This window comes from Ixodes scapularis, unplaced genomic scaffold (genome assembly GCF_016920785.2).
Source record: "Ixodes scapularis isolate PalLabHiFi unplaced genomic scaffold, ASM1692078v2 PGA_scaffold13__105_contigs__length_92229423, whole genome shotgun sequence".
NCBI lineage: Eukaryota > Metazoa > Arthropoda > Arachnida > Ixodida > Ixodidae > Ixodes > Ixodes scapularis.
This window is the reverse complement of record NW_024609839.1, coordinates 42,009,928-42,026,174: the sequence shown is the minus strand read 5'-3', so window position 1 is coordinate 42,026,174 and position 16,247 is coordinate 42,009,928. Positions and strand designations below refer to the sequence as shown.

At 44.8% G+C, this 16,247-nt stretch overlaps 1 protein-coding gene across 1 annotated transcript in view; it reads left to right on the top strand.

Moving 5' to 3' along the window:
- Window positions 1–13,600, top strand: part of LOC8040372 (inositol polyphosphate-4-phosphatase type I A) — a 67,891-nt gene extending 54,291 nt beyond the window's left edge. The window contains exons 22-24 of the mRNA XM_040215462.2: window positions 1,511–1,617; window positions 6,465–6,619; window positions 9,477–13,600. Coding sequence (XP_040071396.1) covers window positions 1,511–1,617; window positions 6,465–6,619; window positions 9,477–9,609 — 395 coding nt within the window. The 3' untranslated portion in view covers window positions 9,610–13,600. The remainder of the gene's footprint in view (window positions 1–1,510; window positions 1,618–6,464; window positions 6,620–9,476) is intronic.
- The last annotated feature ends 2,647 nt before the right edge of the window (window positions 13,601–16,247 follow it).

Here is a 16,247-nt window from a genome sequence, read left to right as displayed (position 1 = left end):
TGAGGTTCGGTTGGTTTTCCTCTATGCACCATTGACTCAACTTCATATCTGCATACAACATACTCCTTTTACAACAGACCGAAATCCTGGTCAAAATCAAGATCTGTTATAACGAGCTTAGACTGTATTGTCTCTCGGAGTTTCATTCACACTACGTGCGCAGACTGATGTCGCAGTTGTGTAGACATCGTCGAATGTCATAGACACCAAAACATGGTGAAGATGCGCTGCAGACGACACTTGCGCCTGGCACACGCCCGCCCCAACGGCAGCCCGACAGCCCGCCCCAATCCCGCCCGTTGTTGCGTAGAGGATCACGTGACATCTCGTACCACGCAATAGCCATGTTTTTGCCGGCCCAAGCCAATGTTGCCAAATGGAGCCGAAGTTTCGGTTTCAATTTCTGCTCACGTTTAAAGCTAGGTTTAACAATGTATGTCCAATTTTTTGCAAAGCAAATGACATAGTGTCTTTTATTAGTGCTTTTTAATGTACATCACTCATTATCCCAAAATGTTTGGAATTGAGCAAAGTTGCCCTTTAAAAGATCTTTGCGGCACTTAATTGGTTGTCATTAATTTTGGGCAAACTGCATAGTAAAGTGAATGGTCATTGAGCTGCGTGTGTTTTAACCGTCTTCAGAGTCCGTCGTGTGGAGCATCAAAAACCAACGAAACGGCCAGCGTAAGCATTGCCAGTGGCGTACCGGCATCGGTGTCGTGTTTTTGCTACCTTACACATGTAGCGTGTCGCACCGGTGTGGACGACACACATGAATTGCGCGGTTTCGGGATCGAGTGTGCCAGGTTTTTAGGTGTCCGAGTTTTTAGGCCCATTCCAGCTTGCCTCCTCGGCGCTTTTGAATCCTGCACTAAGGCAGCTTCCACCGAAGTTTCCTGGTACATTCTAGTTACTTGGCATATTTCAGTTGGTAGAATTTGTTTAGGACAAGTGTTTCATTAAAAAACTGTCTGCCCAGAAAGTGTAATGCAAAAGTGTAACAGTTCGTCCTCTTGCTGAATTTACTGGGAACATCAAAGTAAGGGCTGAGATAACAAAAGTAGGATGAACACACCCAGCTGAAAATTTAGAGCACATTCCATGTCTCCTGACTTTATCCGTACGACTAGGACATGTTTAAATTCTCCCCCCCCCCTTCTCGAGATGGTACGTCCTAAATTTAGACCCGAAACTTCGATGTGACCACGTGACCAGTAAGCGGTTTTCAAAGGAAACACTCCGAAAGGTTTTGGCGCTTCGTTCTATTTGCGTGGGATTCCCGGTTAGGAAGCAACATCTAGTTTTGATTCGATAGTAAGGTTGATAGCTGGGCAAGTTGGCAGTCACGGAACATATACTTGGTAATATAGCACAAACTCAAAGATGAAAAGAAGAAAGGGTTGGCGCTCTGTCCTGTCCCATTCTTCCCATCTTTCTGTTTGCGTTGTTTTACCTCGGTATGTTTGGGTTTTGATGCAACGTGTCGGACGGCTTCTTTTGCGGGGCGCAGGAATCCAGCCGAGAGACGTGCCGCTTCCCGAGCTCATTGAGCAGATTCAGTGCCGCGTGAAGTCCCGCAAGAGCAAAGACGTGGAGATTCTGCACCTGGCAATGGAGGTGAGCTATAATAATACAGTTGAACCTCGATTTAACGAAGTCGTCTTTTGAGCCGAAAATTTTGCTAAATCGCGAGTTTCGTTAGACCGAGGTTTTCGTTTTTTAGCATTACAAGTGGTCTGCTTGGCTTCCAAAACTCCCCGATTGCCTCACATCTAGCAAGTGAGCGTTTACAAATAAGATTCCAGTACAAAATGTGGCGGTAATAGAAGAATGCAGTTCATCGACCCACATTTTGTACGGTTATGGGAGCAGTGCCTAGCACCGTAGGAGAGCGTGCAGTGCGAAAAGCAAAACGAAACCAATACACCACCGCGGAGCGGACTGTTCGTAACTGCCAACAGATGGCGCCACGTAGGAAAACAAAACTTGTTACTATCATCATCATCGTTTTCAACTTTCTAGCGCCTGTAACTGCCGACAGATGGTGCCACGTATGCGACCATCATCGGTTTTCAACAGAGCCATCTCGTTCATTTATGTCCGCGCGGTGCAAATGGCAGCTAATATTATGTCACCGAGAGTGAGACGCGACTCTCTCAGAAAGTCAATAAAGCGAACCGTTCGTCAGCTCTCGTACACTGGTATGTTATGACTACTGTAGTTGCGACTTCTAATTTAAACCGCGCTCGATCAGTCAACACATGACAAAAAATGTTTACAAATGGGAAACTATTTATTTGGAGACCTCGGCACTTGTGTTTAAGGTGCGGTCAGGAAGTCGGTGAGTTTCGTTTGACATTTAGTCGTCCAGAGCATTGGCGTCGCATGGCAATCGTATGTTGACAATGCCGCTAGCGCTTGTTCCTGTGATTGTGTGCCCGCATACATCTGCAGAAGTTCGATGGCGTCCATCACCTCTTTTGACGTAGGCACGTACTACGTTGGAGCCTCGGGCTCTTCATCGACCTCGTCTTCACGCATTCGTTTGTTTGTTGCACTCAATTATCGCCTCGTCATCCATTTCTTTGATTACAATAACACACACATTGCTAGATATATAGTCCTGAAGAGTTACGTTGCTGGGCACTGCACCTTGCTCGCAAAGCTGCTGCCAAGAGTCAGCAATGTCCGCGGATGGTCCCGTGGACTCCTCATTGCCGTCTTCATCGGTGCATTCAATTTCTTCATCCAAAGAAACGCCTTTTTCTTTAATGCCAGCCTTTCTAAAACAGTTTGCAAAAATGGCTTGGCTGGTAGAGTCCCACGATGCAGTGAGCATTTTTACGGCAATGAAGACATCAATGTTCGTGACTCTGTTGAGGTGCATGCTCAATAAAAGTTTTTGTATGATGCGCTTGCGATATGAGCACTTCACACTGTTGATTACGCCTTGATCCAGTGGTTGTATCAGTAATGTACAGTTAGCAGGAAAGAATTGCAATTCAATGTTTGATAGCACTAGGTTCTGAATATGATGGACCGAACAATTGTCTAAAAGTAGACAGATGCACCTCTTTCACTTCTGCATATCCTCATTGAGCTCGGTTAACCAGTTGCTAAATAAAGCGCGTGTCATCCAAGACATGCTTTACGGGCATTCTCTTGCTGCCTTTAAAGCACCGTGGCTTGTCACTCGTCCCGATCACCAACGGAACCTGTTTGTCGGTTCCGCACCGTGGCTTGTCACTCGTCCCGATCACCAACGGAACCCGTTTGTTGGTTCCGTCCATATTTGCACATAGCAACACTGTCAGGCAATGCTTGAACTGTTTACCGCCATGGCACTTTTCATTTTTTAGTGTGAGGGTTCTGCTTGGCAACAGCTTAAAGAAAAAGGCAGTTTCATCGGCATTGTAGATGTCAGCGACGTCGTAACGTGCCAAAATATCCGGGACACAATCACGTAGCCAGTCAGCAGCTCCGATTGTGTCAGCTGCAGCAGACTCGCCACTCACTACCCTTCCGACGATGCTGTGGCGATCTTTAAATCATTGCAGCCACCCACTGCTGGCTTTGAAGTCGTCGCATCCAAGTATGCATGCAAAGTCCCGGGCTTTCTGTTGAAGCAGCTCTCCGCTCAAAGGCACGTTCTTACCCCGCATGTCGGTAAACCAAGTAAACAGGGCCTTTTCGAAGTCGACGTAAGCAGCAGTCTTCAGGTTCTTCTTTTGCTGTACTTGAACCACTGGCACTTACGGTGGCTATGATGCTGTCTTTTAATTTCAAGATCGTGGAAAGTGAACTCTGCGAAAAACCATACTTCCCGGCAACCGCCTTTTTCTTTTCGCCATTCGTCACTTTGGCAATTATTTTCGCCTTCATGTCGAGAGCTAGAACTTTCCTTTTGCGCGGTAGGTGCACTCATTGTTCCCGAAGGAAGACCACAATCACTCGAAGCACGAAACAATATTCGTTGTTCGTTAGGCATAGGTGCACGTAATGGTGGACCTTTTCCCCCACGAAAGGCAGAGGCTCTCGTCATCATCATCACCACCACTTGTGTGTACTTTTTTTTATTTTGTGAAAAAGATAATGTCTGCTCAAGTTTTTATGTTAGTTTTCGACGATAAAGTTTGTTGCCGATAATTCTTTTTCTTGCGGAAGCCGCCGATGTGTGTAAATGCGATTTCAAAGGACTTCATTAAATTGAAACTGCGGCGCAAAAGTACTTCGCTAAATCGAGAGATAAGAATGCAAAATAGGGTGACAAAAAAATTTGTTAAATCGCGATTTTCGTTAGATCGGGGTTCGTTTGATCGAGGTTCAACTGTAGTAACTTCATTTTCATAGATTATGATGGGGCCCCAAAACGAAAAAAGCTGCAGTAGGCAGCTTGACTGGTCTTCAGGGCCCTTACACTGATCAGCAGCAAGCATGTGGAAACATACAAAACATACAAAAAATAACTTATACTACAGCAGGAACATTGGACGTCTACAGTTTGTATGTCTACAAACTAAGGTTCACTATAATACAAAACGGGAAACTAAAATGATAATCACATGCAAAAATATAAGCACATGTCCTTGAAAGTTAAACTCTCAAAACCAATATTAATTCAATTCGTTTTTTTTTTTTCAATTCAATGTTTTTTATTCAGACAGCATACATCAGACAGTTGTCTAGGGGGCTGTCGCAAAAGGCAACTAAATGCCTGACGAGGCTTTGACCCCCTTTCTGCACCTTACGCACTATTGTATCTTCAAGCAAATGTTCTTTATTTGAAGATGAACAGTGTATTTGTGTATTTTATACGCATTCCATTGCACCTTGATATTTGGCTTGGTGGTTGCAGAGTTCTTTTAATTGTCATTCTAACGCAATCTTCATGAAGAGTAACCTGCCATCTGATCTACACGAATGCAGTTCTTTCGATTCTATACATTTCATTGTTTACAAGAATCACAGTCTACATATATTAGGTCTTAGCCCAGCATGCACATGTTTGTCGCTTTGGAAGGCGAGCAAAGTATGTGCCACACACACGAACGCTGAACATAGCATCGACCAGAAGCGCTCTTCAGAAATGGTCTATAGATCTTTTGCTAAATTACTTAAGCACAAAGGAGCATGTTCATGCCACAAGAGTAGTTACACGTGCTGGCACCTGCAACAGTAACTTTTCTAAAGAAGATCTCAAACAAATGGCATGTTCCTTGTTATACGAGCGTGTGAGGCACGTGTACCCACATTCCGAGCATTATCCGTGGTGCTTTGGCAATAGTAGCGATTTCACGAAACTCGAGCGTACCGAGTTGCAAAAACAGGTTTTATTAATTTTAATTGCTCCCGTTTTTGTTTTTGCTTTCTCATAGTTCAGCATGTAGGCCAGGGTTATACTTTGTGCAAATATAGATTATTATCAACTTCAAATAGCACGAACTCCCAGGTAGACGCGAGAAAGGCAGGCGCGAGCATACCCGATTGCCGGCCGCGTGCCTCGTTGCCCCCAGGTGATGCCACGCTTGGGTAGTGGGAAAAAACTGGGAAAAAACTAGGGAGAACGATGTTTCCGTTTCGGCAGCAAACAAAATATAACTTTTTTAATTAACTAGAGCAGGGGTTCTCAAACTTTTTGGCCTCACGAAACCCCAGGAAGCCTCAAAAACTGCCGCGGAACCCCCCCTCCCCTCCATATTTGTCGACCGAGAGGCAACAGATGCACAATTGTAGGCAATGTTGCTTGTGTTGCTTCCCATATATCCCCACCATATGAATCGAGATGCCAGTACAAAGAAAGATGAAGGCGCTTTGCATGGTCCTGCCACCTGCCGCTCAGCCTGCGGCATGGGGGGGGGGGGGTTGCGATTTGGGTGTTCACGGAACCCATGAGACCAGCTCATGGAACCCATGTGTTCCCCGGAACCCAGTTTGAGAACCCCTTAACTAGAGTGAATCTGAAAGAATGAGATAGCATTTTGGAATCAGGAAGCCATCTGCATTCAGATGATGCCTTTGGATTAGGTAGCTCGAAAAATCGGTGGAGTTCCTCTTCAAAAGCACCCTGAAATGATTTTAATGTAGAAGGAACTTTGGCCAATCGTTATGGTGGTGCAAGCGATAGAAAATGCGTCACTTTTCACTGGGATATTGTTGGAATTATCTTATTAGGCAAGCTCGTTAGTGGTGGCAGTTTGGTAAGGTGAAGTGCTGATTGTTAGGGTTCCCTAGGATAGTTCCCTAGAGCGGTGAAGTCAATTGTTAGGGTTCCGTATAATTGCTCTCTAGGATAGGGTTCCCTAGAAGTTTAAAACCAATTGTTGGGGTTCCCTGGGATTCCCTAGTGTTGTTCCCCAGAAGTAATCTTGAATTTGGGGAGTCTTTCTAAAAGCGGCAGTTTCAAAGGCTGCATCCACAAAATGGTGAAAAGATGTTAAAAAGCACTCTGTGTGCGTGCCTGGCAGGCGTGCCGTCGGCTGCGTGGGCTCCGTTTCACGAGCTGCAAGAGTGCCAAAGACCGAACAGCCATGAGTGTGACCTTGGAGCAGGGCCAGATCTTGGTTCAGGACTTTGGCCTGGACCCCAAGGAGCTGCCCAGGGCCGTGGCCTGCATGCGCAGGTAAGCTCGCTTCTCCAGCAACTTGGGGTCGGAAGTTCAGAAATCTGGGAAACTTCCAATAGGGAAAACCACGAACTGAGGAGAAGGAAAGGGGAAAAGTTCGCAAACAAATGAAAGACATGGGAAGGGACTATTTCACGACACAATTAATTTACACCAGCTTACCCGCACTCTTTGTGCCTTTTAAAAGTTGGAACCTCCGTTTTTTTCTAAACAGGGAATATGGGGAGAACAATGTTGGGACTCTTCCACTAGGGAATGTGATGAAGTTAATCTGGGATTTCCTGTGGGGAAAATTGGGGAAACTTAACATGTTTTTCTCAGTTTAGGGAACGTTGGAAAAATAGGAAATGTTGGGAATCTAAACTAGGCAATTTTGGGAAGGCTACATGGTTTGGGAGCTGCCAATCCAAAAAAGTGAAAAAACTGGGAACATCTGAAGCAACTTCGCTCAGTTCCAAACATTCCTGGATAATGAGCGATTTCACATTAAAAAGCACTAGTAACAGGCATTACTTCATTTGCTTCACGAAAAAGGGGATATATATTGTTAAATCTTACTTTAAGCATGAGCAGAAATCGAAACCGAAACTCTGTCTGGCAACATTGACCTCGGGCCGCCAAAAACATGGCTATTGCATTGTATGAGATGTCACATGATCCACTATGCAATGATGGACAGGATTGGAGTGATCTGACAAGTCACCGTTGGGGTGGTCGTGTGCCAGGCACAAGTGTCGTCTGCAGCACTCTCTACTTCACGTTTTTTGGTGTCTACGACGTTCGCGATGTCTGCACAACTGCGGCATCAGCCTGCGCACGTAGCTTGAATGAAACTCTGAGAGATAATAAGCACTAACAGTGAGACGACGACGGTGGTTGCGACGGGGGAGACAGCGGTGACAGCGGGACGGCCAGACGGCTCCCAAGAAGCGCGCTGCGCAGGCACGTCTCGCCAATCACGTCGACACAACCAAGTGCCAAGAGGAAACTTTGCTGACATCACCCGTTACGTTCACCCGGAGAAGTAAAAACAAGCAAAAAAGAGCAATGATGACGACGTTTAGCTCAGTGTTGGCTATGCCAACGCTGTAGTCTCAACCGCGCCGTAGGTTGTGCCTCGATTCGCCTACCAGAGTCGGCCGATTTCGGCAACTTGGCACGCTGCAGAATTTGCTGGATTGTTTAAGAAGCACTTACAAGGAGCTAGGTCGTAACATTTGACGTGTGGTCTTCCTAGGTGGTTTTGAAGGGGCCTGCATTCTTTGTTCAAAAACAAAAATGAAGCAGAGTTTTAAGTGCTATGAGTCGAAAATCCTAGAGGTAACAATAAAATTAAAATAAAACTTTATTTAAGCTCAAACTGCCACCACGCTATACACTCACATACGAGTCAAGAATGTGCCAAAAGCTCTGCCCCCAGCACGACCGTCCTACCTTCGGCAGCATTTCGGAGTCATGCGAGCACGCCCAGCCAAAGTGTGATAGAAGGCAAGGAGCACGTGCTGGAGCTTGCAGTTGTAGCTAGCTACAGCAGAGTCTGGCCTGCTATACTTGGCGAAACTTTTCTCGGCAATGCAGTGGAGGGTACAGGCACGCATTCCCTCTCCCTTTTTGAGCACTGAATAAAGCTGTGTGCGGGCTGTCCTCCTCTCTACTGCATTGCCAAGAAAAGTTGTCGCCGAGTATAGTATCGTTAATCTGTTTGTCTGGGAAGGATTCGCAGAGAAAGTCGTCTGCCTTTTGCGCAGGAGGTTGCCGTGACGTCAGAACAACGCCGAATTCTCATTGGCTCTGATTAGAAGGATAGTGGGTAGACCTCAATGCTAGATGCCTTGAGGTCTGCCCACTATTTATTTCAATCGGTCAATAAAAGGTCAGCATTCTGTCATCATTGCAGCCCCTGTGCAAGAAGCGGACGAACTTGTGCTCCACATTGTTTTGGCATGCTGTTTTACAGAAAATGCTCTCTCTTAATTTGTGGAAACGACTAATCCTCTTTTTGGGAAGCAACAGTGTCACTCGAAAATCGGAGGGATTAGAGTAGATCAGAAATACTCGGCTCGATTGGCGAGCGAGCGTTCTGCAATCCCTAAACATTTTCCGGCAGATTCCAGGAGTTTGTGGTCTCCCCATTTGAGAACCACCACCGTTTGACGGTAACACATTTTAAAGTGGCCACCTGAACGCGACACCGCACGCACCGCGGGAGGTGTTTTCATTTGTCGTGTCTTTGGCAAACTATAAACATTATACCTACACTGTGTTTCACTTTGCTGGGGCTATTTATAGAGTTCCAATTAAACGCTCTGCATGCCTGATACGTGCATGTCGGCTGCTCTGGCGGTACTGGCAATTGGAGCGCCTGCTCTTCCAATTTAGACCTCTAATGCTTCTCAGAACGAATTCAAAGATTGATAGCTTAGCACCCAATGGAAACACTCTGTGAAGCACCTCCGGTTCGGAATTTGAAACCGCCGTGATGTCGGCAGTAGCAGACGCGCCAAAATAAAACCGAACGGAAGGAAGGCGACAAGTTTTCGCCTTCAATAGTTTTATTTGATGCTTCTAAAATTGAACAGGTTGTAAGCACTGTATGTGCTCCCACTAAATAATAAAAAAACACCTGCAAATTGAATTTTCCTTCTTACTATTTCTTTGGAAACAACACAAAACCACTGGGAAGCATTTCAAGAGAAAAGAACTCGGCCATCAAAGGGATCTTCCGCCATTTCCCACATTTGCTTCAACGTTTTCCTCCACTCCCCACGACACAAGAGTTTCTGTGGGGTCGCGGGGAAAATGAGCCGGGCAGGGGTGCCGAGGAAAGATTCTAACGCGTCTCTGTCCCTTACAGCGAAGGCACACGCCGCCAGAACACCTTCAAGAATGTGGGCGTGCGCAAGTACGCCTTCAACAGCCTCCAGCTGATGGCCCTCCCGAGGCAGTACCGGCCGCCGCCGGGCACCTTTGGCAACGTCCAGTCCTAGCCGGCAGAGCTCCCTGGATTTCGACAGACGCCTGTCTTCTGGAGAGACTTTTGTTCGCCCCCGGAGGGGTTATTCGTGTTATTTTAATGTAGGCAATAGTCCAACTGCTCCTAGTGCATCTGGCACGGGGCATCAATAGAACGCCTTATGTATGTTCGGCTTGGAATCGCTCAGCCACTACCCTATACCAGCAGCCCCAATGAAGACTGTACGGGGAGTTTAGTTTTAATTTGAGCGGATTGAAAAAGAAAAATTCTGGGAGTTACACGGGCTCCGTCTTCACGGGTTGGTATTCGTTGGACTCGGCGGACGTTATAGTCAGTTACAGGTTAAAAAATTTTTTTTGAGGGAAAGGAGGTCAAAAGAGGAGGAAGCAGACGGAATGTTGGAGAGAGGAGAGGAAAAAAACCTCCTCCCCCCTCCAGCATTTCACCTGCTTCTTCCTCCCCAGTCAGAAAACTTTTCTTAACTTGTCACTGACTATAGACGAGGGAATAACCGGCGGAAAAAGTTGGCCGATTCGCTAAAATCTGTTGATTACAATCAATAGGTTTTACGGTTCGCGTTGGAATTGCGACGTTAAAGTTGGCCGTGGCGAGAGATAGAGGGAAAAACTTTATTGAGACGACAAAGCACCCGAAACGAATTTGTCCTTTTTACGGGTATCGTCGTTCGACTGGAGTCCCGGCTCTCTTTCTGCATCAGTTTTGATATCCTTAGACAAAAACACGAAAACTGATCGTTAAATGTGTGAAAATTGGTTTTCTTTGTGTAAATTGTTTTAGTCTAGCTTTTAATACCGACTTCCCTTTAAACTTGAAATTACAGCATGGCCAATTAAACCATTAATTAAAAAGTTAATTTATGGGTTTCTGTTAACGAGCCAACTTATTATTGTGGGCATAAAAATGGCATGCAGTGAGGACAGCATTCCTATAATGGTCACACCTTTTTTTTTTTTTCTAAGAGTAAGAATTGATGTTGAGCACCCTGTAAATATGTAGCTCTCTCGATTTTTGATCACGTGCCATAGTAAGCTGTTGAGGAAACCTTGGTTTCGTTTAAAATTGTTAGGGGAACCTGCATGCGCAGTTAAAAAGACGAGGTTGGTACCCGCAGGCTGTTCAATACAAATAGCGCATCACCATTTCATAACGAATGCACGTCACAAACTCCACTCGTAACAGGCTCCAGTTATTACGCACTATTCATACCTACAGATACGCATCCGATACGAGCAGCCTTTTAATACAACTGGACTTCATTCAATCAATCCACAAGTGTTTCAGATCGAAAACTTTGCTCCGCTAATGCAAGGGAAGACATTATACAGTATCTGAGCAAGGCCCACGAAAGCCCCGCATTGTTAGAGGAGCCATCGTCCATAATTATTATTAATGTCGGTAATTCGTATTACCGTTTGTAATGCAGGCAGGTATACGTAGCTTCATCTGCCTCTGGTCTTGCACGAGTGTTGAGCCCCGAAGTTTGTCGGTGTCTGAGTGGCGAGTGCATTCGAATGACTTTTGAAACCGGTGTTGTGTTGGAAACGTTAGAGCGACCGACAAGAACGAGGGAAATGTGCGATTCAGTGAAATAGTTTTTTTCTCAACTTGGGGTGCCAACAGGGATTGTCACACCAGCCAATGTTGCTTAGATATTATTTATTTTCTACAAATGCTTTTTATTAAGATGGCAATTTGGGCCAGTTGGTTCATGATCGAAGATAGGTGCCAAAAAAACAAGGACAAGAAGAGACGTAAACACTGGCGCTTCGAAAAAAACAAGGGCAAGAAGAGAGTAAACACTGGCGCTTCAAAAAAAAAAAAAAGAAGGACAAGGAGAGACGTAAACACTGGCGCCATTGTTTACGTCTCTTCTTGTCCTTGGTTTTTTGGCGCCTATCTTCGAAATGCTTGTTTGTTTTTGCATAATCTTTACGGGTTTAATTAAATTGTTTGCCTGCTGTTTTACCACAGTGTAGTTCAGGATGTTCTTTATCTCCTCTGGCGCATTTAAGCTTGTGTGTGTCGACATGAACCGAGCAGACATTTTCGGGTGGAGGCTCGTTTTATACGGATGCAAAGTTTAAATGCATCGGGCTAACCATTTCGTCCACTCTATGTCTATATGGAATGTAACGTTTGCTCATGGATCTTGTGGCGTGAACTTTGTGTGCCAAGTAACTTATATAGGTTGAAAGTGTATATGAAGTTTGTTGATATCCAACTGAAGGATACATGCTCAGTAGAGTTGTTTTAGCGATGTTACTGAGATTATACTGATGAAAAAGCATAACGGTTGATTTATTTATGTAATTTGAAAGCAGTCTTATGACTGCCTATGCATGCCTACTCGATAATTATGTGGTAGGTGAAATTATGGTTCAGTCAGAGCAGGCTCATGATAAGAGCAGATAATGAATTTAATATATTATATATAGCACATTTTACTCAATCAATCCCAAGTTCATAGTTGCTTTTGCATAATTACCATCCAACTAAAACCAAGCATGTTTCATTATGCCCGTTATAAATATTTGTCGAATATGTCTTTAATTCGGGCAGCATGATGGCCAATAGTTGTCTTTCCTAATTTCCTAAACAGCATCGACGATATCATGTTTGCTAGGTTTTAGGAGTACTTCTGAGCCCAGTAGATGTGCCATTGTTATTTAGCTCGGCTATTTTGGGGTTCTCAATGCCCGCACAATTCCCAGTAAAAGAATGGCAGTTTTTGTATTTGGTAGGTTCGTGGGAACGATGAAAAGTAGCTTGACGAGCTAGCAGCTCGTCAATGGTATTATGACGAAAGTTTGCTTCCATACGATTGAGTGAGTCTCGTGCACTTTTTGTTTCGATTCCTACCAGATTAAGGCACACAGTTTTGACGGATTTTTAAAAAATGTCCCACCTTATGCTACAACAGTGGACCCTTTCCAAAAGTGAGCCTAGCCACCCTGTTGGGGGCTGTACCAGCGCCAGCTAGACTTTGTTTCACTTCGTGTGCGGTCGAAGCCAAAGCTTTGTGCACATTGCCAAGAGGAGGAAGTGAGCACGCTTTGCTTAGTTCATCTACAGTGCTGGTCCAACCCAGTCCACCGATGGCAATGTAGAAAACCTGCTTTTCTCTATACCATCCAACTTAAACGTCCGTGAAAGCACTATCCAGCAGCACAAACTGCATTTCGGCAGTGGGGTATATGAATGCCATAAAGTCGCTAGGAATATTTTTATTTATGTTTTGCACCGGTTGCCATTTTGAGTCCCTGAATTTCGTACACACCTTGAATGAGTTAGACATAGATAACAGTAATTCGTCGTCGCACTAAAAAGTATCATTCGTCAATGTCGGCATCTTTGGATCTGTATGTGCAGTTGACTGCTTAATCTTTCTTATCTGCACTGATCCCCAAAAATGACATAATCTTGCGCACCTTACTTTTCGGAACCGACATTTGCTTCAACCCCCCTTTTTTTTTCTTTTTTTTTTAAATATTTTTGTTGGTAAACAAATGAAAAAGGCTTAATTGTAAGTTCCGATGTTAGGAATCCGTAAGGAATGATTGGTGCTTGGATGTGGTGATCAATTGCGGGTGTACGAAAATTTGTAAAACAACCTGTTCCCACGAATTTGGATTGGCTGCTCACTCGGAATGGAGAGATCGAAAACAAACTATGTGCAAATGGAGCCAAGATAATGGTACGCCGCCCAAACTGTAACCTATCTGGTGGTTCTAAATGCATCCTTTGATTTATGAAGTTGTGGCTGGGTGACACTTTTGGGAAGTCCTCCCCCGTGTTGTCACAGTAGAAAAGGTCTCCACACATATTTTGTCGGTGTGTAGCGTCGCAATAAATGGCGGGGTACACTTTTTCTCTCGTGCTAATTAGTCTGTACGTGGGAGCGTTTTTTTACTGAAGATGTATCGGCCTGTTTTAGAAGAGTGAATTCTAGTGTCACCTGTGTAAAGACAGTAAAGAGTGTTTTTTATCAAAACTACCTGTGTCTGTGTTTATCAAAACTACCTGCGTCTGTGAGTGCTCAAGGCTTGTTGTGCATTCGTCGCTAGTCAAGATGCAGTTTGAGCCTGCTATATAATAAGAATACACATTCTGCACTACATTGTATTTCCGCATTATTGTTTGGCAGTGATATTTAATGGCCCACAGCTACAAACTCCGACAAGAATAAAATTTCCGAGAGTAATTTTACGCTGTTCATTATCTTTCGTTTGTCCGATTTCTGCACTTGCGTGCTCTGCTGGGTACCAAGCTACTCCTTGAATTGGCCTGCCACGCTTTGTGCGAAACGTAGGGGCGTGGGAACGCTGTTGTGCAGACGCTGCATGCCATGTGTTTTTTCAGCGGTACGGCTGTCTCTGGAGCCTGCGCTTTGTGTGACCCGTCACGCGGGAGCAAGTCTGGTTGCATCATGAAAGTCGCAGTCAGCGCACTGGAGGAGGCCATTCCAAGACAGAAGAACTTTGTGCGGTTTTGGAAGCGCGATGTCAGAACCGTAGAAGGTGCAAGAAAGAAGGACCTCAAGAGGAAGCTGAACAAGAACCTCGGAGCATACAAGATACAATTCTGCTGTATCAAGGGAGGAAGGGAATTCCAAAGCCAGGGTAGTGGAAAGCGAGAAAGGTGGTATGTGTGGCTTATTGATATTTACGCTTGAGTTTAATTGTGCACCACAAAATCCTATCGGCGTCCCATAGCGTGCAAATCGGGTTGGGGGTGGGGGGATGAAGACTGCGGCAGAAAGCGGCCTGACGTGCGCATCTTTGGGGTGCCAGTACAATTTTTTTCGTGCACGACTAACGAGGTGTTGAGCAATGCATCGGTGAAATTTGAGAAATTTTTGTTTACAGCACATGCTTGGAAGGATGATCTGCCGAGATAAAGTGTATAGCCTCCCGGGAGGGTGGGCACTTGAAGGAGGTTTCGATCAATGAAGCCCAGACGCATTCAGTTTCTGAAGTATGGATAATTTTCATCTTTGGTATAATTGTGATGCATACAGAAGGTTTGGTTTATTTTGAAAAGGATTGAACCCACAACCTAATATGTTGTTTTTTTTTTCTTTCTATAAAGGCACTGCATCTACGTCTGCCTTAAAGCCGATCCCTATCCGACAACGTTGGGCAGGAAATCGTCGATCTTTTAGCCCTTGATGCCAACAAGAAGCTAGTCAAGCAACAAGTACATAAAGAAACTGGGAAGTGGGTGCTTTTAAAGGGCCTCTGCAACATTAAGAGCAGCAGCAAGCCTTCTTCCAGGAAGGATCTCAACAAGACACTTCTCCTACTACAAAATGATTATGGTTCCAATGATGTTTGATAACTGAAAACATGTTTGGTATGCAGGGTTTCAAGTGGTAATCACACCCTTCTATCTTTTATGCAGGCTTAGACTGTCATATTTTAACACGGGACGAGAATTTCCAAGGTCTGCTTATATCCACCCGAGTGTACCCCGAGTTCTTAGGCATCAGCGGAACGTACATGCTCCTCGAGATGCAGATGCCAGTCTTTGTTATTCATGCCGAAGATTCAAATGGATGCACAGGAGTCGTGTGTGTAGCGATTCTAGTTCAGGAAGATGCAGAAAGTCTTGAATGGTTTCTGGCAAAGTTCAAGGAACTCAATCCGTCGTGGGAGAGGACAAGATGTATAATGTCGGATAAGTATCTGCTGGAGCAGGACATCCTGAAGAAGAGCTTTCCTCTTGCGAACACCCTCATTTGTGTCTTCCACACCTTAAGGAAATTTTGTCATGAAGTTTCTTGCAGTAAGTTAAACATCACACTAAAGGAGCGAAATACCGCAGAGGAGCTGCTGCAGAAGATGGTCACAGCAATATGCAAACCTGTGTTTGATGATCTCCGGGCGCAGTTTGATTCTACAATCCCTGAACCTGTCTTGGCCTACTACAACAGAAAATGCCCACGTAGCATCCAATGTCGTGCGAACAATCCCTGGGTGTTCTGAATGTTGAAGGAACGTTAAAACACAATTCGGAACGTTCTAGGAACGTTCGTATGCGAACATTCCTTACAAGGTAAGCTGCTCAACATTCTAGAAACATTTGTTGGCGAACATTCGTATGTGCAATGTACTCAGAACGTTCCCCTTTGAACATTCATATGTGCAACGTTCTTGGAACGTTGGCTTGCGAACATTCCTAGAATTTTCGCAGGTGAAGCCAACTTTACGAAGCTTTCAAGCAACCTGTGTTTCGAAACACCATCCACTATACGCCACCTTGTGCCAAAAATATGCAAATTCAGTGGAGGTTTTGGAAACTTAGCATAAGGGATCAGTTTTATCTTATATGAGTCTACCGAGGAATGTGAGATAAGGTGTAGGAGAAAAGCAATGGTCTTCAAAATTTGATAATAAGCTTGGCACTCACTGCGATGTAGAGGGGCAGTTTTGAATAGACCCGATTTTTAGCATATTGGATTCAATACCATGAAGAAGGTATGTCCCGCTTGAGTGTGGGATGCCGTAGGTATCTGTTCTTCTGCTCAGAGTGAGTAATCGGTTATGTATGCAGCACGTTTTGATAAGTAGAAGTAAACTGCTGTTATAGTGCAGGCTCTGGCTAATGCGCTGGAAAAGCGGCTAGATTGTG